The sequence below is a fragment of the Lepisma saccharinum genome, chromosome 18, assembly GCF_977018435.1.
Source record: "Lepisma saccharinum chromosome 18, izLepSacc3.1, whole genome shotgun sequence".
NCBI classification, from domain to species: domain Eukaryota; kingdom Metazoa; phylum Arthropoda; class Insecta; order Zygentoma; family Lepismatidae; genus Lepisma; species Lepisma saccharinum.
The window spans coordinates 13,620,523-13,646,758 of NC_139246.1; the positions used below are offsets into that span (position 1 = coordinate 13,620,523).

At 37.3% G+C, this 26,236-nt stretch overlaps 1 protein-coding gene across 1 annotated transcript in view; it reads left to right on the forward strand.

Moving 5' to 3' along the window:
- The first annotated feature begins 387 nt into the window (after nt 1-387).
- The window catches only part of LOC146002664 (solute carrier family 13 member 2-like), a 97,628-nt gene continuing 71,779 nt past the window's right edge, over nt 388-26,236 (forward strand). The window contains exon 1 of the mRNA XM_083140627.1: nt 388-706. Coding sequence (XP_082996753.1) covers nt 608-706 — 99 coding nt within the window. The 5' untranslated portion in view covers nt 388-607. The remainder of the gene's footprint in view (nt 707-26,236) is intronic.

Genomic DNA, 26,236 nt, shown 5'->3' on the forward strand with positions numbered 1-26,236 from the left:
TTCTAATGACAAAATTGGCTTTTTATGGGTTGATAATATGTGAATATTTCTAGCATAGATAATATGCACAAGTAAAATGGACATGTTATGAACACCAGGATACACTTATTTATCGAATTATTCATATATCTCCAAGTATATGTACTTATTGAATTTGATTGGGTGGGCAATCAGGTGGGCACAGGAATTTTTGGGTGGGCGCTTGCCCACCCGTGCCCACCCCTGGCGCCGTCCCTGGTCCAGTCCCGATGTCTATGATTAGCCTATCTGTGGACTTAAACAAAAACTCAATTCCCAACTGTATATAGCGATTTTTTGCTCTCTGAGTTGGCAACGCTGCTACACCACCACACAAAACTTGGGAGGAAGATTTTGAATTGAACAGCCGAGACAGTAACTTACAGTAACAGCGCAGTGACAGGTTCCTTCGGTGTTATCGCATCCAGCACCAAGCATGCTCATCACTCACCTCGAAGCACGTTCTATTAGGCCATACACCTAAACTTGGCTGGCAACAACATCACAGTGCAGTAAAACCATTGTTTGAATCGAGCTGTGAACGTGTCGAGACCGTATTCACGTTGTCTAAGTTCATAAAAACGCCGATATGACAGTCATCAGAAATTTGTTGGTGTTTTGGAGGACGTTCATTATAGTTCTGGTACCACTGGCGCTTCTGCCACTTCCATTGGTTATTGGAACAACGGTGAGTACTTTACACACTAAGAGTGAACATGCGTGAGGCGTTGAAGCGGGTTTTTGGTGAAAAATTTTGTAAAAATGTTAGTTTTTTAAAACTATGTACACCGTGGAAAAAACGTTTGTTTGGAGTAGCCAAACAATTGTTTCTGGTAACCAAAGATTTGTTTAAATAAGGGAGAAACAAATTTTTGTTCAATAGTAACAAATTTCAGAGATTTATTTAGAGTTAACAAATAATTTGGTCAAAATTACCTAATTTAGTAAAGACTATCATTTTTTTTGTTTTGTTTAAAGTTACCAAAAAACTGACCCAAATGAGTGTCGATCCAAAAAAAATCAGTTCCTTTTTATGTATTCTGATTTAACAGTATAACAAGAAGGTACAGTTGAACGCAGAAGTATTGCTTGGCAAATTGTCCATGACTATTTTCATAACTTTTATTCTTGCGTTGAGTTTAGCTTTTGTTTCAAGTCTACTTTATGTAGGGATAGGCTAATCGAGATTGGTTTAAAGTGGAATCCGAACCACCATGTGCCTCCATCGGGGATCGAACCCGGGACCCCTTGATTACAAGGCGACAATGTTACCAGCTAACGCCATCTTTGACTTTTATTCTTGCATCGTTAGTGTTTACAAGGACTGGACTTTTACGTATGCTGGTGCAGAGGCCGTCAGTAGCTTGTTTCAGTTATCGAAGCTCGGAATGCTCTCGTGGTTAGGTTAGGCTTGTTATGTTTAAATACACTACAACGAAAGCATCCAGCCTGACGTCAGAAGATGAAATATGGAGCTTGACCAAGAAGGTGTTTGAGTTTGGTGCGATGAGTCAATGTTCTTACAACTAGAGAAACGCTGTATAGTGGGATCCATGAGTATTACCGTGCAAATTGTCTATGACTATTTTCTTTAATTTTTCTCTTACGCCCTATGTGTTTTTAAGCGCTGGATGTATGCTTGTGCATAAGTTGTCAACAGCTTGTTTTGAGTTTTCTTTTAATTCTGAAGCTCTTATTGGGTCAAATAAAATGCACGAATATGGTGATGGACAATTTGCACGGTAAATTTGTGGATCCCACTGTACTGTTTGAGAATTGTTTAACTGGCGAAGCATGGGCGTAACTTGGGACCTAATTTTGAGTGGGCAGAATTAAACTTTGCCCTAATTTTGAAGGGGTAAAATCAAAGTGGGCCTAATTGTGAGGGGCAGAATTATACTTGGGCCTAATTTTGAGTGGGTAGAATCATACTGGGCCTAATTTTGAGGGGGCAGAATTAAACTTGGGCCTAATTTTGAAGGGGTAAAATCAAACTGGGCCTAATTTTGAGGGGATAGAATTAAACTTGGGCCTAATTTAAGGGGGTAGAATCAAACTGGGCCTAATTTTGAGGAAGCAGAGATAAACTTGGGCCAATTTTGAGGGTATAGAATGGAACTGGGCCTAATTTTGAGGGAGCACAATCAGATTTGGGGCGTAATTTTGAGGGGGTAGAATGAAATCTGGGGCTTAACTTTGGGGAAAGAGAATCGAAAAGTCTTCCATCCCATAAAAATAGCATCCAGGATTATTTGCTAAATAACTGTGACGTTTGCGAAATCACAAATATTACTCTTTATTACTTTGTTCCTCCGGTCTCCTAACTTGTAAATTTTAATAAACAAACCTGAAAATTTTGGGGAGGCAAGTGTCTTCCCTTGCCCCCGCCAAATTACGCCTATGTGGTGAAGTGTACAGATTATTCTAGCTTCTGGAAAATCTTTGGTGTGTGTATATGTATCTTTGACACAGGCCCTGTTGCTGATAAGGTTAATGGGAAAAACAATTCCATTTTTCTTTCCCCATAATTACGTTGTCATTAGGCGGCTGATTAGTTTCCTCTGATAATTTAGCTTTCTGTATTAGCCTCCATGTTCCCCAAAGTGTGGGAAGGTAACTGAGATAGGTTGGATGATGTCAGATACCTCATCTTTTGAAAAACAGAAAAGCACAATCACGTACTCGAGTTTAATGAGATTCAGATCAGAGGCTCTTCGTAACGAATTCAACAATATACAGGGTTAGTTAAAAAGAGCGAACAAATTTCAAAATGTTATTTCCAACAAACCATACACGACAGGAACAAAATTCTCACATCAATGGATAGAGGAAAGTTCAAAGTTCGAAATTTGCTTACGACGAGGCGGCTGTTTGTTGAATCTACAGCGAAATTCACGTTTCACTTGCACAATGGATTCATACTTCACACATTTTAGCACACAAAACGAATTTTCCTGTTGTGTCGTCATTTACCCACAACGAGAAAAAAGTCATTGTTATTGCACAAACGAAACAAACAAAACTATGAACCTTAATCTTTATTGTTTGAAATAATAATTATTTTGAAATCTGCTCATTCTTTTTGACTAACCCTGTATAGATACGGTAAAGTAGAAATGTATTTACATAAATTCAGAGATACTGATTTCTTGTCTCACCTTATAAATGAAAAATCCTGTATTGTGCTCGGTCTCGTCTGGACTTGCTAATGCCAGTCTCGTTATTGTCTTGATTTCGAAATCAGTCAATGTCGGTTTCAGATTTCGAAATCAGGTACAAAAAAATTAATAACACTAATAAAAACAAAATAAAACATCCGTTTTTTGCACATTAAATAACATACATTATCTATATATTATATAAGAAATCAGCCATCGTCTTAAAAGTTGTGCAGCCAGAATTATATTTCTGGGAGGGGGGGGACACTCCATGTGGTCAAATATTTGATGCATGTTCTTTTGTAATTTTATCTTTGCTTTAAAACAGTTAGAGCAACTTGATAAATACGTACAGAATCATGTAAAAATATTGTTTTTGGAGCTGTATAAGGGATGGTAGATATAAATGGGTAGGAGGCTTCAGCCCCAAAAGTCTCCCCCCTTGGGCTGTGCTCATGCTGCTTTGGTATAAGTATCACAATAAAGCAAATCTGATTTTGGTTATATTTTCTTGTAGCTTGCATTATATATTGGTTTCCTGAAGTCTCCAACGAAACTAGACTATCGGACAGTAAGGCCTTGTCTTGTCTCGACAAGTCGCGAATGAATTATAGTCCCGCTCTCGGTTTGTTGTCCCTGCTAAACTACGATAACAGTATTTTATCAAATGTTTTTAGGCTTTTGCGAAGAGCTGGTCTCTTCCACCGTCTGTGAGGAGGCTTTTAGTTTTTTTCTGACTTTTTAATGTGTTGCGTTTGTCTTGTGCAGGTCTTTTTACAACCTTGCACTTGTAATTTTTCCCAGGAGGCTCTTTACACCTCTTGTTTAAATCACTTAATTCAGAATTTTAGGTAAGGGGATACTTCCCCGAATATATTGAAGGGTGCAAAATGACCTGAAGTGCCGACGCACTCAATCATTTTAATTAATTAATTCGTCTCGATTTTTAAACGGTTGTATCGGTCTTGTTTCGAATTTCGTGGAACGATCGCGCCACGGACGAAGATACAAAATTGTATCATGCAACTGAGATCAGAAACTGAGAGTTTGAATCTTGGCTTTTCCTTGAAGAACCTCAACGACTAAGAAATCAAAACCAAACAAGTGTAAAGAGTTTTTACTTTCACGAGATTTCAACGTCAAAGTTCACTTTACACCCAGATAGACCAAGCAGGATTGGACAAACAGTTGAAAGTTGATTCCGAACTAGGGATGTCCAAACGGATTCGTATCTCATCCCATTATAATATTACCACACCTTAAGAGGTATCATGATCTTAGATTACAAAGAAATTTTTCATTAGTTGGTCCTACAAGATTTTTTTTTCAAGTGTTGTTCCTAAAATACTTTGCTACGCATCGGCTAACACACTCGTGCACAAAAATAATCTTACTTGTTTAACATAAAATGTCTGAGGTGATTTTGTAAATGTCATTGAAACGAATATGTATTCATTCAAATATATTGGAAAATGGAAACAAACATAAATGTGAGACATTCCATTCCAGGATGAAACCTTTAACACATTTAACAAGATAGAAATGTTATACAAAAATTAGACAATTGTTCTACAGTTACAGTTTTAAAAATTAAAATAAAACATTATAATATATCCAGTGTTATATAATTACAAAGTGTAAGACTAACATAAGTGTATTAATTACAAATCGCGCGCGCGCGAACACACACACACACAATATATAATGTATGTATGTATGTATATTATATATCTATGTATATTAGCAGGTAACAATATGTTATAAACACATTCTTACTTTCCAAAGAAGCGCTCATGTGGGATGGCCAAACGGATCCGGATCCGAAAATTCTGGATCCCCGGACCCGAAAAATTTTAGGATTTCGGATCCGCGAGGATCCGGATCTGGCCATCGCTAATCCGAACCAGTCAAATTTATCTGGATCTGACTCCGGATTAACCAAAAGCGAAGTAAAACAAAGCAAATCAATGCCCGAACTTTCGGTCGGACCCCAAAATTACAATGCGATTTGGTTAGCCACTACGCTTTCGGGAAATCTACTTCATGTGTCAATGAAAAATATCGTAAAGCAAAAGGGAAGCGGATGATTTTTAACACGTTCTTTCGTTTATTGATACATATTCTGCCTTTTAAGTGTTTATTATTGAGTGCCCTCTAAAATTAATCACAACAGGAGTTTTCGTATTCATCTTCATGAATTCTGCATTAACTGTACGGAAACAATAATGAAATTGCAACTTAGAGGCTGCTTATGTAAACTAAACATTGATGGTGCATTCTCGACCTTGTTTCCACAAAGTTACTTCAGGGCTGAATATTAAATCATGAAGTAATGATTGGCTAGGGATGTTCTTGCATACCCACTGTTCCCAAGGACATCTTGAAGTGTATCTTTCACGAAGATAATTGGGATACAGACGGACTTGAAACCTGAGCTTCATGTTTCTATGCATTACTCAAGTTGTTGTTTCAATTGTTTCCAGTTTTTATGCACGCAACTGCAGAAAATGTTTGAAAATGTCAGCAATTGCGATCACACACAGTGTAGTCACCGGTAATAAATATGGGACACCTATATTCTTAAATTCTCGCTTCCATGAAAGACGTTTGTTGCCTAACTGAATGACAAGTTTTACCACGGCCATAGAGTTAGATAAAACAGGTAACGCTTTGCAGGGAAACCTGTATTTCAGGACCTACTATCGGGTTAAAAATTACTCTAGTTTAGACTGCAATTAAATATTAACCAGTAGACCTACAACAAAACAAGTTACATCAAAATTTAGCTTATTCAAATCTGCGTTAATCTATGCTAATCATTTTTTTTTAGTATTCCTTATATTATTTAGCATCGTGAGAACGAAAACAGGGCCGGTTTTTTGAGATTTGCAAACGATCGCTCTTTTTGAAATTCTATAAATCGAAAACTGGTTGTCCGATCGTCATGAAATTTTGGTATGGTGCTGGCAGAAAGGTTGTAAACACAGTTCTTAATTTTCAGATTCTAAAAATTTATTAAACAGTTATCGTCAATTTTGCGGAACAACTTTTTCTTAGTATGGGGTAGTCGTACAAATACAATATTAATTTTGTTTTGAAGCTCATTGCATCTGTTTGTAAAATCCATTATCGTTGTCAATTCACATTGCGAAACCGATTTTATACAGATTTTTATTCAGCGGAGTAAAGCTGTACGCGGAAAGTGGCAACACGCCACACAGCGATGTCCGTTGAACCGTGGAAACTGCAGGCTCCCACTACAAGTCTAAACACAAGTATCTATAATTTTTAATCCGAGAGTAGGTGTCCCATTATTGCCGGAGACTGTACGTATTGCATTATTTATTTTATTGCGGTTCAGACTCGAATATATTAGACTCTTATTTGTTAATAATCTTAGAGTGACGGCGATTGGGGGGGGGGGGAGAAGGGACAGTTGCTCCCCATATTTTGTCACTTTTGCCCCCACACTATGGCTTGTTAATGCTAAGCCTTGTGTACAGTGGGATCCTTGAGTATTACCGGGCAAATTGTCCATCACCATGTTCGTGCACTTTATTTGACCCAATAAGAGCTTCAAGAATTAAAAGAACACTCAAAACAAACTGTTGACAACTTCTGCACCAGCATACATAAAAAATCCATCGCTTAAAAACACACAGAATGCAAGAGAAAAATGAATGAAAATAGTCATGGACAATTTGCACGGTAATACTCATGGATCCCACTGTACCAAGAGAAAGTAAACTTTCCTTGCACCTACAGTTTTGGCACCAAATCGCAGCCACGGATATTAAATAATTATAATTTTAAAACTCGACATTAACTACATTTAAGTCCTCTTTGTGGTCAGATAGGCTAATCGGCACTAGGTTCAGGGGGCGCAGACAGCGCCATCAACATTTTTAGGTGCTATTTTTTCCTTAAACAATAAAATTCACTATGCATATATTTGTCTAAAATATATGTTGAAAAGCTTACACTTTTTATTTATTTATTTAAGTTTGGGGGACCAACAGGCATTTAGCTGCCCAATTATAGGTATCCGCTAATTACATTTAAAAGTTACAGCTACAAATATACATGTCACACACATACAAGTAAATTTGTTGTTGTGGGATCCATGGGTATTACCGTGCAAATTGTCCATCACCATGTTCGTGCACTTTATTTGACCCAATAAGAGCTTCAAGACTTAAAATAAAACTCAAAACAAGCTGTTGACAACTTATGCACCAGCATACATAAAAATCCATTGCTTGAAAACACACAGAATGTAAGAGAAAAATTAATGAAAATAGTCATGGACAATTTGCACGGTAATACTCATGGATCCCACTGTACAAAGAAAAAGAAAAATAGAAATTCACCACACAAGTATAACAATAAACGTTCATTATTTTTCTGGCAGGAGAATTCAACTAATGATTGTTATATGTAATCTGTATATTCACTATGGAATATGTATGTGAATATTGAAGTGTATTAGAGTATAATTTGGATGCAATATTATCAGTGCAAATTAATGTGTCCGTGTTTTACAGTCTACTTAAACACGTTCTGTTCACCATTTTAGACAAATAATTCATATTTTGAAGTAAAAATAAGTGCATTGGCACCATGCTGCAATATGTGCGATGAGGCGGTGAGGGGAGGTGAAATCAGAATATATTTCCATAGTACTTTTATGGGGATTATTAAATGATCTGGGAGGATGCCCCCTTAGCCTTGAGAGGTGGGAGGGGAGCATCATTCATTGGCGCTACAGTTTAGGTTTAAAGTGGAATCAAAACCACTGTGAAAAGTACCTTCAATTGGGGATCAAATTCGGAGCTCCGTGATTCTGATGTCACTCTATCACAGATTACTCTATCACGAGATTACTATGTATGCCACTTACGGGTGCAACTTTTCGAATTTGACCTCCCTTGGAAAATTTCCTTCGGACGCCCATGAAAATAGCAATTAACTTCAGTTACGTGAATGAGCACAAGTAAAACAAAGCACCCTCAACAAACAATGCAAAAGCTTTAAGGAAGTAGAAAATGTGGAAGACAATTCAGTCTAATCAACCACGACTTTCAATTTCAATTTAAAACGCTTCTTGTAGCGTGTCGCAGTGTTGCCACAACCCTCGGAAATAATTCCCCTTTGCAGTGAGCAAAATTTCACTTCTTCGTCCAATTTTCCCCTTCACCTAAAGAAATAATATAATAACAATTAATAATAGTGATACTTTAATTGGCCCATGTTCGCATATGAAAAATATTAAACGACTTAATCAGGGGCGGTTTAAGATGTAATTTCCATCCTGGTGAGGTGAATTTTTGGGGCCAGACTACTTTACACCTTCCTCCCATAAAGAAAATGAAGTGACCATGTTATATATTTAATAATAATAATAATAATAATTTATTATTTAGCGGACGAGGTTCATCCGTAGGCTGCTCGACCACCTAACCCTTGTCATGAGCCACATAAGAAAATATAGGTATATATACGGTAATATCAGTGGCGGCGATTCGGTTTCAAGACTGGGGGGCAAGAACAGTATACTTTCCCTTGATACATAAGGTTTAGCATAGTGCTGGAGCAAAAGTGGCAAAAAGAAGGGGGGAAACTACCCCCCTCGCCTCCCTAACCGTCGCCACTGTATAATATAATAATACATGAATACAGATAGAAAGAATGATTAAACTAAAGAAAAATAAAGAATTTCACATATAAGTACAATTACGAATATGCTCATTACAGTAATATTAGTCATAAAATAGTAATATACATGTGAAAGAACAAAAAATATTAAAAAATACAAATAAAATAAAAATATATGAGTAGAGAAATACTGAGGAAAAAATACAAATGTAAATGTTAACATAACATGGTTTTAATTACGAAAAATAATACCCTTATTTTTTTAAAACACACTAAGTGTTACTGTCACGTTTCTTGTAGGTCTACATACTTACATAATTACATCGAAATGACAGTAATATGTGGTAATAGCTTAGATTGCTACTACATGATTTTGCAATACATTTATGTTATGCAGCAATAACTTCAATTAATTCTTGTCTACACAAATCCAATTCCTTTAAAATCAAATAGCCACAAATAGCCACACTTATGCAATCAGAAATAATGTTTCGGTTCTACTAAAGGGGAACCTCCAGGTTTGGCGCCCCGGTTAGACACCAAAATATCTAGCTACGGGACAGTTACTACATACAGGGGAGAGTATAGACTCTAAAATAGGGCACGTGGCAATGGACGTCTATATCAGCGGCGGCTGGTGATTCTGAATTAGGTAAAGGGGAAAATAGAGTAATAATGGGGTAATAGAGAAAATTAGATCAATAGTTTCACATCCTGTTTAGAAACCCCTCTGCTGGCATAGAGTATAGCCAGTAAGACAGGCTATGTAGGAATTTCCTCCTCTTCCAAATAATACCTTGCTTTGTTTATGTGCCAACTGTCTGTCTCAAACGAAAGCAAAGATTCATTATTTTAAATGTACCGTGAAGCTCCATCCGCCTGAATAGTCCATCTTCATGTCTGTAAATGAGCCGAGATAGTTCTAATATTTTTTAAAATGCAGCTGCTAGAAATTAACACCAGAGGGCACTTGTATGCACTGCAGAATAGCCTTGATTCTTCGACATGCGCCAACAAGACCTGCAGTAACGTGCTACATTTATGGTCATTTTTATTTCTCACGCGCGCACATACACAATCATGGTTTGCCAGAATTTGAAATCAGGGCACCTTATCTCGAAGACCCCTCTTGTTTTGCGATCTGACCATCTAGGAAACCCAGTAGCTGCATACATTGCAATTTCATAATGAACTGGGCTTACACACTCCTGGCGGATTTTACACACTTTTGTACATGTGCTGCCGCCTGGAATGCTTGGCGTAAACTAATTCACACACTGTTTAGGAATTTTTTCCACTGTTTGGGGAAGCTTCCAGAATTAACTCAAAATTAAACCAGGACATTATTTCATAATTTTCTGCTGGATTTTGGATTTTTTGGGGGCGGGGGCAAAGAAAGTTTCCCGAACCGATTTGCTTCCCCTGTGTAAAGATTTGTATCCTAATGCAGTTCCCCGGAAAGATTAACCTGTCGTGTACTGCTTCTTGATTTATTTACGATTGGTGCGCTAAATAGAAATCCTAGGGTGTGCTTTAATGATTCTATAACGATGAAAGTTTTCTCCTGAGTGCATACAAACGCAGGACCGTAGGAAATTACTTTAGTAAAAAGTAGATTTGTATGAAAACAGCAATTGGTGGAAAATAGCGAATCCAAGTTTGCGTACTAGCATATGTAGATTAGTCACTGGCAGAGGCGCAACCACGAATTTTTGTCTGGGGGGAAAGTACCAGGATAAACGTACCAATAATAATAGTAACAAAAACATTAAAATGGCATTTATATATATAATATATATATATATAATGTTATAATAATATATAATAATAATAAGAAGAAGAAACATTAATAATGGCATTATTTTTATTATTATTTCTACTACTACTGGTGGTGGTAGTAGTATCAAGGACGTTATTATCCTCTCAAATTATGCAAAAAGGGGGTAGAAGTCGGTGCTAAAGCATTTGTTTGGAACAAACTATTTGAAATATTTTTTTCAGCACCGTCAATTTCACATTAGCTAATAATGGAAAACAAGCACAGAAACTGTATTCTTGAATGGCAGAAAATGAATGATAAATGCATTTCGAAGGTAATTATTTTTGTACATAAAACATGTATGACTTGCATGTACAACATATGTTTCACACATATGCAACATGGAGCGACATAAAATAAGAAAACACATATATTCAACATGCTAACAGTAAATTGTATACGTATTCTAAGTTAATTCAATACATATATACAACACAAAAAAAAAAAAGGTAAAGTGTTCCCCTGTGCATAGCACCACGCCATGAAGGCGTATAGGGGGTGTGGGGGTAACGCCCCACACTTTCTTGATCCGGTCGTGAGTGGGGGTGATGTGATCAGCATCACGCCCCTGACCGCCTTTACCCCCCAGGGTTTCCCCCAGGTACCCATGTTATTCGACGCTGGGTAGGCGCCGGGGCCGCTTCCACCGTTAGAAAAGTTCCCGGATTTGAACCGGCCGGGGATCGAACCCGGGACCTTGAGCATGGTAGTCAGACGCGTTACCGACTGAGCCACCGCGGCCACTACTATATACAACACATATTATTTAAATACATTACAGAAAACAATCACAAAGCGACTGAAGCGAGCAAGAAAATTTTTATATCCAACTTTTGCAATTGAAAGCAATATTGATTTAATAGGGTGCCATTAATATGGACGCCATGGAATTCTCTTTCACAACTTTTTTTTCATTTAGATCATTCGGCGCTCATAGCCGACTCCCACCGCCCCCTAGCTACGGCTGTGAACTTAACAAGACTGAGAAAAGCAGGGATTGCGAACGAAGCGAGCAAGAAAATTTTACGAAATGTATTTTTATTTGCATAAAATTTGAAATCTAAGGGGGCAATTGCTTCTTCACCACCCTGCGGGTGCCCTTGGCCATCAATGTGTTGCGCTTGACCTTCGCTATTTGCCCCTAATAGGATGCAAATAATATCACGGGGCGCAAAGGCATTCTCTCTCACACAACTTCTTTTCATTTAGATCATTCATTTAGAGCGCCCATGGCCTACTCCCGCCCCCTTCCCTAGGAACGGCTCTGAACTTGACGAAAATGAGAAAAGTAGGTATTGCGAGCGAAGCGAGCAAGGAAATTTTACGAAATGTATTTTTATTTGCATAAAATTTTAAATCGAAAGGGGTAATTGCTCCTCTGTGCCCCCTCTACAAGTACCCATGACCGTCAATGTTTGCCCCCTCCCCTTGGACCCCTAGAATTGACTTCCGTCGAAGGTTGGGGGGGTTGGGCAATGCCCCCTACCCCCTTTGTGGTTGCGCAACTGGTCACTGGCCTACCTCATCATAATTAAACTAACGATTGTCTACAGGAATTCAACTGATGATTACATAAGAATCGTAATTATGTGCCGGCAATCACAATAGAGCAAGATTGTCTTGAAGAAATGCATCCGACGATTACCTAAGCATATAATTATGTGCAAGTAAATGAGCATACAAATGGTCATTATGATTATGCTTGCACTTAAGTCAAGGCAGTTATACATAAATTTAATGTCATTGTGTTGTGGCAGACATGAAACGAACTTCAATTACATGGAAAACTTTAGTGGAAAAGTGTCCTCGCTTTATACTGGAAGATATTTTTCAAATTGAAAAGGAGAATAGGTAGGAAATTTACCCTTACTCGGAACTTTCTTTCCAAGATTATTATTTCTAATTCGTTCCCACATCAGGGAAAATAGTGTCATTCTCTCTTATAAAATATATGTTTCATTACTGTTTTATTATTATTCAACATGTTCAGTAATAAGGAGAGATTTTAAGAATGGAAAGCAATACTTGAGGTAAATACAATTTTATTTTTTGAAATGGAAGTAACTCTTATGTAATGGGTACAAACGTTTGAATCACTTTTTTAAAATCGTGCGTTTGCTGAGAGAATATAAAACCATGATGAATGCGTAATTTCCGGAGTTTGAGGAACTAAACTATCATAAAATGAAAATGTGAATTCTGAAATAACACCAAAAATCTAGGTAGCTTATCAATGAAAAATCTCAACCGATCTTGTTAGACTAACAAAACATTCACTTTTCTTTAACACTCGTATCAAATAATATTCATTAAGAAAGTAACAATTACCTTTGTTGTTCTACAAATCATCTGTTTTTCTACTGATTTTCGGAAGAGAATAGCTGATTTAGTAGTCTTAATTAGAAATGGGCTAGATAATGAATATATCGGGTGGGCTGAAAAGTTCGTAGGCTGACTCATAGATGGCGTTACTAGAATTAAATCCATGTGATTTTTACTTAGTACTAACCTTCAAAAGATACGGATAAACGAGAGTCTGTGGTGAAATATTAGCTAGTTGCGTAATATAGACAAATTCAAGCTTAAATTGTGGATTTAATCATTGTGTTTATTGTAAAAGTGTTCTGTGTCATTACAAGACAGTACATTTATTGAAACGTAAGTTAATATTAAATAATTTTGTGATTTAGAAGATAAATCAGTGTTAAATCTAGATAGCATGGAAGGCTCTGGGCCATCCAGATAAAGTTTCCTGCTTGTAAGAAATTCAACAAATTTCATTCAAGTGAGGGAAAATGTCTAGGGAGGAAATTATTAATCAAAACCGAGATGACGTCCAAATGGAGATGAATGAAGTAGTGAAAGTAAAAAAGGACACGTCTTCAAATAAAGACGGAGAAAATATGGATGTTGAATTGGTTGCTAAGCAACCAAAAAGTCAGAACACAAAACGAAATCGAGCAAAAGTTAGTGAAAAGGAGGAATCTATAAATGCTCCAAAAATTTTCAAAGCAAACGTATTAGAGCGTACAATGCAATCAAAGGACAATGTGAATAAAAATGACTTATTCTATCCTGGGCACGATGGCCCATATATTGTGCTTGTTGAAGGAGCGGAACACAACGTTGGTAGCTTTAGTGCTATTATGTTAGGTAGTCACTTAAGAGAAGCTAGAATTAAGGTGAATTATGTTAAGGCATCGGGTCCTAATCGTGCAAAGGTTTACTTTTTAACATCCAATGATGCAAATGACTTTTACTTGAACAAAGAGTTTCAGAAGAAGTATAAAGTAAATGTCAAGATCCCGAAGAGTCTTTTACACAGAATGGGACTAATATATGGGTTACCGTTACATATAAATTTCGAAGAAGTACAAGATGAAGCAGAGGCTGAGAGAAATATTCCAATAATCAAAATGGAAAGAATGAAGAAGAAGATTTATCAAGAAAGTGGGGAATTTGTGTTCAAACCGACCAAATTCATCAGCGTAACGTTTCAATCACAAAGGTTGCCATCGCATGTAAAGCTACCCAGTAACATATTTCAGGTACAACCTAAAATAAAATCTGTTATGCAGTGCAGGAATTGTTTCCGTTTCTCTCACACAAAGGATGTTTGTAAGTCCAAAGCGATATGTCCAAGGTGCGGTGATTATGAACATGATGATATATGTGCTGCAGTACCTAAATGCATAAATTGCTCAGGAAATCATCTTGCAACTGAGAGGTCGTGCAGTAAGTGGGAAGAGGAAAGAGAAATTCAGAAGGTGATAGCATATGAGGGCTGTTCATATCAAGAAGCAAAGAGAAAAGTTAGTTCTAGTAGTTCATTTATGACCGAAAGAGACGATTATTCTTATGCAAACATACTACAAGATTTCCCAGAGTTAAAAACAACTAAAGCAGAGTCTTCCTTTGTACAAGCTCCAAGTTCAGCAATTACAACAGGTAACAGATATGAGGTGCTGGCCACTCTAAGAGATGAGGAATCAGGGACATCAAGAAACTTATATTCGTGGAAATCTTCTCAACCTCATCTTCACAACATGAACAATAGTTATGCTGATCGAAGACTTGGGAAGATATTTAAAAGTAAAGAAGTTATGAAAAATAAAGGTATGCAAAATCTAAAGTCGTGTGACAATCCTCAAACCCAAAACGAACAAGAAAGACCAGATTATGTATTACTAAATTCCCAAAGCAGTCCAACGTCAGTGACAACAACGGAAAAACGAAAATTAAGAACTAGCATCCCACAATATGACTCTCAAAAGCAAATAATGATTAGTTTGTTACAAGTTATGGCAAAACTAACGTCGAACATAACTGTGGATGATAATCTTCAGAGAATTAAAAATATTCTAGTCGATTGTGGAAATATTACTTCACAGTTATTGAAACTTATTGAAGAGCTCGAATCATATGAAGATGCTCAACATTAAATATAATAATCAGTTAGTTATTACATGCAAAATATGTTTTTGTTTGTGCAATGGAATTTATGCTCGTTTCCTTCAAGAAAACTTGAACTCATGAAACTGATAGAAGAGCATCATCCTCTCATTATATGTGTATGTGAAGTATGGGGGGATGGAAGAGTTTCAATTGAAATAAAAAATTATCACGCAGTAATTAATCAAAAAGGCGGAAAAGGAGTGGGTATATTTGTACATGAAAGTCTGGCATTCCAACCCATATCATTTAATCCCAATTTAGTGATTCTTCGAGAATATCGGGTGGAAGTAGTGGGAATACAGGTGCAAATTTTGAATAAAATATTTACTGTTATCTCGATCTATATACCATCTTCCTATACATCGCAAAAAATTGCAGTGAAACATTTAAGGTCTATGATTAGTTCATTCAAGACTCCATTAATCATAACTGGAGATTTCAATTGCCACCACCCATTGTGGGGTCGACAGGCAGCAGATAAGTTGGGTCGAACTCTTGTTGAATGGATGGAGGCGGAACAGTTAACTATAATAAATGATGGTTCACCTACTCATATGCCTAGAAATGGAAGTAATCCGTCATCTATAGACTTAACATTAATTTCAGAAAAGTATTGTGCAGACTTTACATGGGAAGCCGATGTGGACTTGAGAACAAGCGATCATTATCCATGTTATTTTTATCTGGCTTATTGCCATGCAACAAATGAAAGAATATTAACTATTCGCAAATGGAAAGTGTTCAAAGCTAATTGGTCTAATTATACTAAACTTTTAAATATTTATTTCTCAGAGGATGATGGATTAAAACCTGATAATATTACATACGAGGAGTTTGTAAAAATCATTTCAGCTGCGATGGACTTGAGCTGTCCCAGGGTGATAAAAAGTAGTCAGCAACACTTCCCAAAGATATACTGGTGGACAGAAGAGTGTGCTGAAGCAAAACTACATAGAGTCGAATTAGCAAGAATATACTCACGTCAACCAAATCCGGAGAACTGGATAGCATTCAGACGCTCTGTGGCCAATTCAAAGAGATTATGCATAAAAGCAAAAAGAAAATCATGGAAATTATTTTGTGAAAATTTACACCCAAGCATGAAATTAGGATATGTGTGGAATAAGTTTAGGTCGCTCAAAAATCCTCGTACAGCAAATGTCGTTCCTTTGAAATCAAATTGGAAGACTGAATTTATTCAGAAACTCATACCTACAGTGTCAGACGGAGTAATTGAAACACCAAATGAATTATGTAGTTACACATCAAAACTACGATCGGCGAAAGGTTTTGCAACTCCAATTTCAAAAGAGGAAATCTATGAAATCATCGGCAACAGTAAAGAATCTGCTCCAGGGATGGATGGAATTACTTATTCTATGATTAATCACCTTCCAGATGTAGCGTTAACGGCGATGTGCACAATTTTTAATAAATTCTTAAATAATGGAAAAGTACCAGAAGATTGGTCCAAACAGTTGATTATTCCAATTTTAAAAACAGGCAAGGACCCTCAAGTAGGTAAATCATATAGACCTATAGCTTTGACGTCAGTTATAGGAAAGATATTTGAGAAACTGATACAAAAGAGAATAGAATGGTTTTTAGAAAGCCAAAATATATTTCAGTTCGAACAAATAGGATTTCGAAAGGGATTAGGATGCCAAGACGGATTAATCACTCTTTCCTCGTATATTTTCGACTCACTGAAAAGAAACAGAATTGTATTAGCTGCATTCTTAGATGTAAGCGCAGCTTATGATAACGTAGACATTAATATCCTAATCCAAACAATACAACAGCTAAAAATACCTCACAACTATGTTTTGATATTATGGAAGTTACTCAGTAAAAGATCTGTATATTTCCACTTTTTCAGTGAAAGTAGAGGACCGTATTCAGCCTGCAAAGGGTTACCTCAAGGAAGTCCTTTAAGTCCTTTGTTATTCAACATATATATGATCGGGATGAAAAGGAAATTAATTCCAACAGTCAATTATCTTCAATATGCAGATGATATCTGTATCTATATGTCCACGACACAAATTCATACTGATTTTCCTGTTTTAGAGGAACAAATATTGGAAGTGCAAAAGTGGCTTGTAAGTAAAAAACTCTCCATTTCAATGGAAAAATCTAATATTACAATTTTTAGTAAAAAGGGAACACCTCCAATAGTTCACTCAATGTCCCGAAAAACAAGAATTCCCATTACATCCAGAGTAAAATATTTAGGTGTCATCTTGGATGAAAAACTAACTTGGAAGGACCAAATTAAAGCAATACAAGTCAAATCAGAAAAAGTGTTTAATTTGTTCAAAGCAATAGCAAATACTCAGTGGGGATGTCATCCTCGAGTTATGCTTTTATTTTACAAAAATTATTTTCGGCCTATGATAGATTATTCTCTATTGGCAATGTGTAACTTGACAGAAGGAAAATTGAATTCCATTGATGTCATACAGAGGAAATTCTTGAGAAGATGTTTAGGAGTTATGAACAGCACTCCAAACGCAGTAGTATACATGGAAGCGGGTGAATGTTCCATTTCATGTAGACAGAAGATGTTAGCAGCAAATATGCTCTTCAAAGTGAAATCATATCATGAGCATCCTTTCAACAATGTGCTAACAAATATGATACACTTACATCAAACAGGAAAAATAACAAACAGAAAATCTGCTATGTGGATAGAATTGTATAATTCGTTTTGTCAAGAATATCAGGATGTTCTACAGATGCGTTCACGGCCTGTTTTTTCATTAGATTATCCTCAACAGTCTCTGGATAATATTCATTTCCCTCGTTATTCGCACATATCGGAATATTTTACTCAATGGCCAAGTTTTTATTTTATATACACAGATGGATCTAAAAGTGAGTCAGGAGTTGGATGTGCAGTGTACGATCCACAACATAAAACAGACCTATTATTTCGGCTTCCACAAGACTGTTCAATATTTACAGCAGAATCTTACGCAATTTACCAAGCTTTAATATATGTCCAAAAATTAAATTTACGAAAGTTCTTAATACTTACTGACTCGCAAAGTGTATTACAGGCTCTTAAATCTTCTTACAAGAGTCTTTACAAATTATCCCCTTATATTATAAATTGCATACAATTAGTTCAAACAATACAAAAATCTGGAAAAACCATTGAGTTTTCTTGGGTTAAAGCTCATAGCAATATTACAGGTAATTCTCATGTAGATGAATGTGCAAAGAAAGCAGTGCGCCTCCCAAATATTACGAACCTATCATTATACTATACGGATCTTCTCCCTAGAGTAAAGAAGAAAATTCTGAATGAATGGTTTGATTGGTGTCGAAATGAACTTACAACCGTTGGAGAATCATACAGACCATTTGCTGAATTCAAAACACAAAAACCATGGTTTCATCATGTAAGTGCTACAAGAAATGTAATTGTATTAATTAATAGACTGAGAACGGGCCATTTGTGTACTAGGCAACATTTATCCAAAATTGGAATAACGAACAATAAGAAATGTGAATGTGGATGGGAAAGTGCAGATGCACAACATATAATACTGGAATGCTCAAAATATAATAGAGAGAGAAATATCTTGTATAAAACTTTAAATAATCTAAAGGTTCAGTTTCCAACAAATTTGTTAAGTTTAATTGTTAATCCAGATGTGAGAATTGGTTATAGTTTGTTATCATTTTTAAGGAAGTGTAACATACAATTGTAAAAGGCAAAATGTTCTTTAAAAATATGTAATATCTGTAAAATAGGGGGGGTTGGACTGATAATTTAATTGTAAAACAATTGTGTGTGTATTGTTATGGACAAAAAACGGCATAAAAGCTGTTAGGTTCCAAATAAAGGAATGAATGAATGAATGAATCAAAAGATACGTGTATAAATTTCACAGCTGCCGGATAATTAGTTCGTGAGATATAGCATTGTGAGTGAAGCAGCTTTTGTTATTGTGAAAAAATGGATAAAAAAGAATTTCGTGTGTTAATAAAGCATTGCTTTTTGGCAAAGAAAAATACTGTTGAAGCCAAGGTTTGGCTTGATAAACATTATTCGGACTCTGCACCAGGAAAATCAACCGTTAAGAAGTGGTTTGCTAAATTTAAACGAGGCGAAATGAGCATCGAAGACGATGCACGCAGTGGACGCCCCAAAGAGGCTGTTACCGACGAAAACATAAAAAAAGTCCACAAAATAATTTTAAATGATCGTAAAGTGAAGTTGATCGAGATAGCTGAGACTTTAAAAATATCAAAGGAACGTGTTGGACATATTGTGCATGAATATTTGAACATGCGAAAGCTGTGTGCAAAATGGGTGCCGCGCGTGCTCACAATCTATCAAAAGCAACAACGTTTTGATGATTCGGAGCAATGTTTAGCGATATTCAACCGTAATAAACACGAATTTTTCCGTCGATATATTACAATGGATGAAACATGGCTCCATAACTACACTCCAGAGTCCAATCGATAGTCAGCCGAGTGGACTGCACGTGATGAACCGAATCCAAAGCGTGGAAAGACGCAACAGTCGGCTGGCAAGGTTATGGCATCAGTATTCTGGGATGCGCATGGTATTATATTCATCGATTACCTCAAAAAGGGCCAGACCATCAACAGCGATTATTACATAGCGTTGTTGGAGCGTTTAAAGGATGAAATCACGAAAAAACGGCCCCATTTGAAGAAGAAAAAAGTGCTGTTTCATCAAGACAATGCACCGTGTCACAAATCAATGAAAACGATGGCAAAATTATATGAATTAGACTACGAATTGCTTCCCCATCCACCATATTCTCCAGATCTGGCCCCCAGTGACTTCTTCCTGTTTGCAGACCTTAAAAGAATGCTCGCTGGAAAGAAATTTAGCACTGATGAAGAGGTAATCGCCGAAACTGAGGCCTATTTTGAGGCTAAAGAAAAATCGTACTATAAAAATGGCATCGAAAAATTGTATGACCGCTATAATCGTTGTATCGCACTCGAAGGCAACTATATTGAATAATAAAATCGAATTTTGTCAAAAAAATATTTTTTACTATGTTAGCCTACGAACTTTTCAGCCCAACTGTTATGCTCTTTTATCCTTATCTTACACTATATTTTTACCTATTCATATAAAAATATGTATATTTTAATTATAAATATACATAGACCTAATAATGTTAATAACTTTCATTATTATTATTGAGAGGTTTGGTTAGAGTGTGAAAACACTTCCCGAAATATTCCTAGACACGTGATTGCCTCAAATATTTTACGTGGTTGTCATTGTAATAAAATAGTATGCTATGAGCCGCTCAGTTGGTAGAGCATATAAATACCACGCGGAAGACCCGGCTTCGAATCCTGAGGCAGGTGATCTTGACCAGGAATTTTTCCAGTCATTTCCCTGTTTCTGCGTGACTCTGATCTCCACCCAGCCTGAGTACTTGGGAGCAACCCTGGGGTGTAAAGGCAGCATGATGCTGATCACATAATCCCAACTATAGTAGAGATCAAGAATATGTGGAGCTCTACCTCCACATCACCCCATACGCTTTAATGGCATGTATGCACACGCACAGGGGTACCTATACCTTACCTTTGCTTGATTTGATTCTATAAGAATCAAAGTTTGAAGTTGCTCTTCCCGTTAATATTGTCTTCATTTTGAATAATCCTAGTGATTGAAACCAAAAACACATTGATATCTTTTAAATGGCCGAGTCTGCTGCCACGCACGTGTCAGGAGTAAGAATAACCGTCAAATTTGCTCCTGCCACGTAATTCGTCTGCTAAGAGGATGTTACAAATCTTAAGAACAGATTGAGACGAGAGAAATGCAAGTTTATGATTAGTGGGAATGAATGTACAGGTAATTTAGAACCTTTTTCTTTAGAAAGCATTTAGCGATATTATTTTAATGCTAACAGAACCTAACCTAACTACGAGAGCATTTAGGTTTATTATTAGAAGAATGCTAAGGGACATAATCTTAAAACATTTTTATGAAAGTAATCGCTACAACTTCACAGTATGTGTTACAGACGTAATTGCATACATAGCATGATGAAATCACTATAAAACAAAGACCGAGTTTGCTGCCACGCGCATCTTTTTTGAGGTTCCAGCAGAAAAAGAACGTGGCTACAGACACTACCCTTTTAAATACATCACACGAACTTCAATATACAGGGTGGGCAAAAAGTCGCTTTCCCCAAGTATTTCATCATTTATTGGGGAAAGCTACTTTGTGCCCACCCTGTATATCACAAATCCAATTTTGACTCCCTTTAGAAAATATTCTGTGGTCACCCGTTGCCAAGCTTCGTCTATTACGTGAGAGTACATAGCCGTGGGCGTTTGGAAGGGGAAGCAAGGGGGGCCGTGCCCCACCTGGTAAATGAAAGTCAACTAAAAATTATATATTTCACATATAATTTCATTTCAGCCACAATAATATGTGTTAATTATTGCATGAATATGATAAATTCAAATTTAAGAAATGTGTTTTGAAAGAACAACACTATTATTCGGGAAAATGTAAATTCCTTGCCCTCCCTGGAAAAAATCCTACGGACGTCCATGTACATAGCCGGGGGTCGGGGTGTCGGGAACCCCCAGAATTTCACATTTCACATGTGGTGCATGTAAAAATACTGAAAGTAACTGAAAATAAACTCCTTGACACGTTAAACTCCTTGTCCACTTTCTGTGGTCACTGAAAAACAGCAAGGTTATGAAGAAAATTGCAAAGGTTTAAAGCCCTTGATCTTATCCCGTACCTGCTGCATCTTCAGGTCAAGGTCAATGCGTTATCGAGTGACTTGGTGAAAGTTACCTCGGCTTACTGTTGTTTTCAAATGACTTGCCAGCAGGCAAAACGAGACTTGATATAATGAACCAAAATAGTCGCTCCCGATGTTATTTTGGAGCCTATTTCTCCCATTATTATCAACCAGTGCAGATAGGCGGTAGACTGATGGAATGAAATGGACAAGAAAGTGGGAGAGCAATATTTGCAATTGTACTAACATACAAATGAAGAAAATTACTAAAATAAAGCAATTTAGAAATATTTAGATTTTTAAATAAACGGTAACATACGTAATTATAACGTAACATAAGCACTTACACATTTGATATATAGTATGAGAGAGGTAAATAAGAGACATTGTCGCCTAAAATACCTAGTCTTACCATAAATACTGTCCCAAAGTTGTAAGTAAATAGACACAAAATGGTGAGAGATATTGTAATATCAGAATAACATGAGATGCATGGATGCATTATGAACCAAAATCACAAATAATTATTCGAAATGGCCACCTTTAGCACTGACACACTTCTGAAGTCTTCGTGGCCACTCATCAATGGAATTACGCAACACATCAAGTGGAAACTCCGCAGCTGCCTTCTGAAGAGACCGCTTTAAACTGTCAATATTGGGATGTCTCTTCTTGCAAGCCATCTCCTGAAGCTTGGACCACAATTTGTCGTCCGAAGGGTTTAAGTCTGGACTGGCAGAGGGCCAATCTGACGTGGAAATGAAGTCAGGAACATTTGCCTCCAACCACTGCTGGGTGGTGCGTTCTTTGTGTGCTGGGGCTGAGTCCTGCTGGAAGCTCCAGTTCTCTCCATGGAAGATGGTGTCGGTAAGATTCTTGCATAGTGTCTCAAGCACTGTCTGCTGGTACACTTTGGCTGATGTTTTTACCCCTTTTTCACAGAAATGGAGCGTGTCTTCATAGCAAATGTTCCAGGCTTCATTTCCACTTCAGATTGGCCTTCTGCAAGTCCGGACTTATACCATTTGGACTACAAATTGTGGTCCAAGCTTCAGGAGATGGCTTGGAAGAAGATACATCCCAATATTGAAAGTTTAAAGCGGTCGCTCTCTTCAGAAGGCAGATGCGGAGTTTCCACTTGATGTGTTGCGTAATTCCATTGATGAGTGGCCACGAAGACTTCAGAAGTGTGTCAGTGCTAAAGGTGGCCATTTCGAATAATTATTTGTGATTTTGGTTCATAATGCATCCATGCATCTCATGTTATTCTGATATTACAATATCTCTCACCATTTTGTGTCTATTTACTTACAACTTTGGGACAGTATTTATGGTAAGACTAGGTATTTGTTTACACTTCTTGTATCTAATATCCAGATATTTAAGACAAGATCGAGACTTTTGTCCCCATTATATATATATATATATATATATATATATATATATAAACGATGAATTTAGGGGGCTGCAGCCCCAACAGCCCCACCCTTTCGCACCAAAGCCAAGTATACTCTGTGGTATGTACAGTGGGATCCACTAGTATTGCTCGGCAAATTGTCCATGACTATCTTCATTGATTTTTCTCTTACATTCTGTGTGTTTTTAAGCGATGGATTTTTATGTATGCTGGTGCAAAAGTTGTCAACAGCTTGTTTTGAGTTTTCTTTTAATTCTTGACGCTCTTATTGGGTCAAATAAAGTGCACGAACTTGGTGATGGACAATTTGCACGGTAATATGGTAATACTCATGAATCCCACTGTACTATAGTAGTAAATTCGTGTTTACAAATTTCAAAGAAATCCACACCTCTCAAAGTACAGTTAATATACCGATGTTGATAATTACACCTATTGTTCTCGCAGGCATTCGTGTCTAAAGGATTTGAATGTACACTATTAATCATTGTAGCTCACGAACGTGTTGTAACAATGCACATTTTAGTTGGCTGAATAATAACGCTGTACACAATACGCACAAATAGCTACTGTTAACGGTGGTCGTTTTACTGTGTCCGAAAATTAGCACGACAAGCTGTTTCGTAGAGAGAGCATGAGTATTACGAAACAAATTGTCCATCACAATGTTTGTTCTCATTGTTTTGCACAATGGGAGCTTCAAGAATGGAAACAAAATGTCAAACAAGCAGATGGCAATCTCTGTAGAAGCATACTTAAAAAATGCATTCCTTATTTTTTATATTTTACACATATGTGTCTACGATTATTGTTACATTAAAAAGCTATTCCATTGTAAGGCCAGCCGCACACTGTTTCGGCGATTTCCTGTGTCAGAAGATAATCACGTTTAATTTGCAATTAAATAAAAATATCGCCGCCATGATACTCTTCCTCAGTTCGGAAATTTTTGCCTGAAGTTGCCTCCATTTTCAGTCTGTAATTAGAGGTCTCTGGCTGAATTGAATGGATTCACGCATGCGCAAATCGTTTTGTCGCAAGCTGCTCCTTGCGATACCGAATCCCCCCGACATTCATTGTTTTGTCGCAAACCGTAGCAACGTGACTCGAGTCAATTGTCTCGTCGGCCCGAGTCTGTTTGCAACAAACTGACTCTTTGCGTCGTGTCGGATCCGGTGGGCGGCTAGCCTAAACGTTCGAGCTTAGCACACTCGACGGTGGGAGACTCGAACTCCAAAGGTAGTATCATTCCTACACTGACGTCCAAGCGAACGAAAACAAGTCCTCTGCGCAAGTAGGTCTTGAGAGGGCTTGACCAATGAACGCCTGAGAGGAGAAGTGAATGCATAGAGGGGTAAACGCGCTGCAGCTACCATCAGCGAGCATTACTTTGCTCCGCCAATTCGCTTTCTCCCCTTCTCTGACGTTATGGGCGGCCTTGCTCCACAAATTCCCGACGCAGGGTGTAGCTGCGGTGATTCATTAAGGGTGCTGCGAACAATTCTCTTTAAAAAGTGAAATATGTATATATAAAAATTACCTTTGAGGATCTAACGAGTAAGATCTTTACGAGGCGACTACAGGAAAGAAATTTACTATTTTGGGGGCCCTCCCTTGCAACTTATCTCGACCGCCACTGTCGAGCATCCCACCGAACCACATGTCGTAAAAACAGGAACCCCCTATCCCCAAACTTTCCCTGGACTTGATATAACACTCTAGCCTAGGCACACTTAACGATTTTTGAAGGGGGAGGGTTCAACCACTGAAGAAACATTTTTTGTATCAAGTTATCAATAGGAAAATTAGGTAAATTGTATTCTATTGTTTTTAGCAAGGACGTGCAGAGAGAGGCTGGGGAATCAAAAATGTAAAAAATAAAATGTTCTCTGACTGCCACGAGAGATCAGAGTTCTATTCCCGGAATATATGATCTTAGTTTTCAGAGCATGTCCCTGCATAATGGGACCTTGGGGTTCACCAAACCTGTAATAAAATGTGTATCTAGGGGCACCCTTGAGGGTAAAAGCTGCCGGAGCGTGATCCTGATCGCATCACCTCTAATTGTCAAAATCGTGAGCCTCCATGGGTTGTTGCAATGTCCAGGAAACTGAGCTATACCTATATACAGGGTGTTTCCGGGCGGATGATACAAACTCTCAGGGATGATGGAGAAGGGCACATGTATGAATTTGAGATAAAGAACCCTGGTCCGAAAACGACTTAGTCGAAAGTTATAAGCGAAAATCGGTGGATGACGATGTAATACTTTTATTACCTGCACAAGTTTCATAAGCTGATACATTCACAGCAGTTGTTCAACAGATGCGTCCCAACTTGATTTCTTCTTGTGGGGTCATGTGGAAAGTCTTGTGTACGAGACACCTGTCGAGACTGAAGAGGATCTCCTGGCAATGCCAATGCTTTATTAACAGTTTTTTTGTAAGTATCGGGACCATTGTGCCCTTGACTTACTATCATGTTCTTACAAAGTAGTGTATGTACAACATTTCTCTTGCTATAACCCGGGTCGACTGTCGGCCGGGATTTGGACAATAGTTCATCTGTATTATTTCACTAATTTGAAATTGTTGAGTACCTTGTTATAATTTTGCATTGACAGAGGAAGGAAATAATCACTATTATTTTTCAAAGCATACAATAGTTCGGTGCACTGATGAAAAGTTCTAAGCACAGACTACATTTTGCACATCACTTTAAGACACAAAACATAAAATACCCACATAGAATAATAATAATGATAACAATATATAAGTAACAATAAGTAACAAAGAAACAACAAAATCACAATCTGTGCTTTTATAGCTGCACTATCAAGGAACACTAATCTGCTCCATTGAAAACAGTACTTTGAAGTACTCATAAACAGGGAGTATATATAACACATAACATAATAATACAATAGCATTTTTTG